The sequence below is a fragment of the Etheostoma spectabile genome, chromosome 15 (assembly GCF_008692095.1).
Source record: "Etheostoma spectabile isolate EspeVRDwgs_2016 chromosome 15, UIUC_Espe_1.0, whole genome shotgun sequence".
In the NCBI taxonomy this organism is placed as follows: Eukaryota; Metazoa; Chordata; class Actinopteri; order Perciformes; family Percidae; genus Etheostoma; species Etheostoma spectabile.
The window spans coordinates 30,108,891-30,111,235 of record NC_045747.1 but is presented as its reverse complement, the minus strand read 5'-3'; the positions used below and the strand labels follow the sequence as shown (position 1 = coordinate 30,111,235).

Here is a 2,345-nt window from a genome sequence, read left to right as displayed (position 1 = left end):
TATATATATATATATATATATATATATATATATATATATATATATTTCCTTTACATGCAGCAAAGGGTCTCGGGTCGGACGATCCAAACCCGGGCTGCCGCCAAGGACTGAGCCTACATGGGGTGCTCGTTCTACCAGGTGAGCTACAGCCGCCCCGGGATATTTAAATGTTAAACCCTCCTGTCATCCTCAGGTCAAATTTGACCTATGTTCAAAGTTTCTATATCAAAACATTTGGGTTTCTTTCAACCAAATTTTTATTATTATTCTGACTTCACTTTGACAGTCTGTGATTATCCATCAACATACGTTCCTTTCATTTTAAATATTACTGGGATTATTCATACTTTCTGCTTTTTTAACTCAAGTTAGATATAATTTCATACAGGCTACATGTGGTGTATTGGCCATAACATTGGCCAGTACATTTACTCAAGTACTGTACTTAAGTACAAATTTGAGGTACTTCAATGTGGTCTCTGTGACTATTCTCTTTTCCCTTGTCGCCTTTGTATTGTTTTTATGTAATTTATTTGAAAATGTTAACCATTGTATTTTAGGATGCCTATTGTCAGCTGGCCAGGGACTACAGCTGGAAATTAGCCGTAGAAGCTAAAGCTGCTGCTTTTACTATACAGTTAATTAAGAAGGAGTGCATTATAAACTAAACTACTTGTACTTTACTTGAGTCTTGTCTTTTCATGCCACTTTCTACTTCTACTCTGCTACATTATAGAGAGAAATATTCTACTTTTTACTCTCCTATATTATTTTGACTGCTTTGGTTACATTTCAGATTGAGAGATTTTCACACAAAAAAATCATGCAGTTTATAAAATACAATGTTTTATTATAAATTAAACTACCAATAGTGCAACGTTGTGCAGCGGCCTACAATTCCAGCTGGAATGATTAGACCATTAAACACAACTGTTTGGATTGTTTCAAATTTCAAAAGATTTTTCTGCATTAAGTACTTTCACTTTTAATACTGTTGATACTTACATACTTTTACTCAAGTAACATTTTTAATCCAGGACTTTAAGCTGTGACAGAGCATTTTTTACAGTGTGGTATTAGTAATGATGTGAATACTACATCCACCGCTGTATTCGGCCTACACAACACAGAAGTTGGCTTTGGCTTAATGACATGCAGTAATAAGAACGGGATGCCAGAGGGAGCCAGAGAACTTACCAAACCCTGGTTTATGAAGTACTCGGCGAAGTAGACCAGTCCCAGGGGAAGCACAAACCTCAGCAGGCCCTGCTCACAGGAAGCAAGTTCAGTAACAGTGTAACCAGACAAATACTCAAGTTGGAAGTAAAGTGATGAGTGCACTTACTTTGATGACATGAAGTTTCTCTGTGAGGGTGAGCGGTCCGGTGGTCCTCTCTGTTACATTGAGGGGGAGAACAATCAAATGACAAAATGGGCAATGTGCTATAGGTGCAAAAACAAATCCATCTTTGATACTGCCAATTTGTTTTGTTTTGTCATGGTTCATGTGTGTAATAAACATTACACTTAATGAGAAAAAAAATTGTGGCAGAGAATCGTGATATAAATTCTAAGCTAAAGGAATTGTGATTCATGTTTTGGGTCCGAGCAGGAGAAGACCACAAAAGGAGACGAGGAAGTAAGTGAAAGAGATGAGGACATAAGTGAAGGAGATGAGGAAAAAGAAGAATCTTAATTCTTATTCCTTGTGTGAATTCCCACGTATCGTCTACCCATGCCACCAAGCCAAGACCTCTTGTCCCCCCTTTGCCACCCCACGTAAAATACTCTAGGTCCGTCACGGTCACGTGGTAAGATTAGTGATGCGCAGATTGCAGTTATATGCGTGGCCCTGTGGTTAATAATTAACATTCTAACATGCATTTACGCATGAGGAACAACAGTACGCAGCGTAATCTCATTGATTGGTTCAGAAGCTAAAGTTTAGTTCTGTTTCTGTCAAATTCATAACTACAGTTTTTAGTTTTGCTGCTAAAATGTTCCACCATATTTGCTGTAGTGACAACACTGCACGTATGGAAACATTTACAATTACTGATGCAGCCTCCCTAATTATTAAAGCAAATTGTTAAAGGAAACACTCATAAATCATACAATACAAAAATTTGAAAAGCAGTAGCCTACAGGGACTGGTAGAGGAGTGGAAATAATAATTCAGGTGGGAAGAAGGTGGATGATTAGTTATGATATGATGAAAAGATGATAAGTGTAAAAGTGTTTAAAAAACGCCAGAAATTTCACCGGGTGTCCTTCTTTTCGGCCGGAGGTCCGTTACCTTCCAATTTCTTTGTGTTACCTGGTCCTCAGATCTCTGCAGGGTAAAT

At 37.8% G+C, this 2,345-nt stretch overlaps 2 protein-coding genes across 4 annotated transcripts in view; both read right to left on the bottom strand.

Moving 5' to 3' along the window:
- cln3 (CLN3 lysosomal/endosomal transmembrane protein, battenin) overlaps positions 1-2,345 on the bottom strand; it is a 21,748-nt gene that overhangs the window by 2,786 nt on the left and 16,617 nt on the right. For all 3 annotated transcript variants that reach the window (XM_032538125.1, XM_032538126.1, XM_032538127.1), the window contains exons 10-11: positions 1,346-1,395; positions 1,198-1,266 (exon numbers count right to left, since the gene is read on the bottom strand). In XM_032538125.1, the coding sequence (XP_032394016.1) occupies positions 1,198-1,266; positions 1,346-1,395 (119 nt within the window). The remainder of the gene's footprint in view (positions 1-1,197; positions 1,267-1,345; positions 1,396-2,345) is intronic.
- LOC116703412 (serine/threonine-protein phosphatase 4 catalytic subunit B) overlaps positions 1-2,345 on the bottom strand; it is a 21,227-nt gene that overhangs the window by 16,076 nt on the left and 2,806 nt on the right. The gene's annotated exons all lie outside the window — the stretch shown is intronic.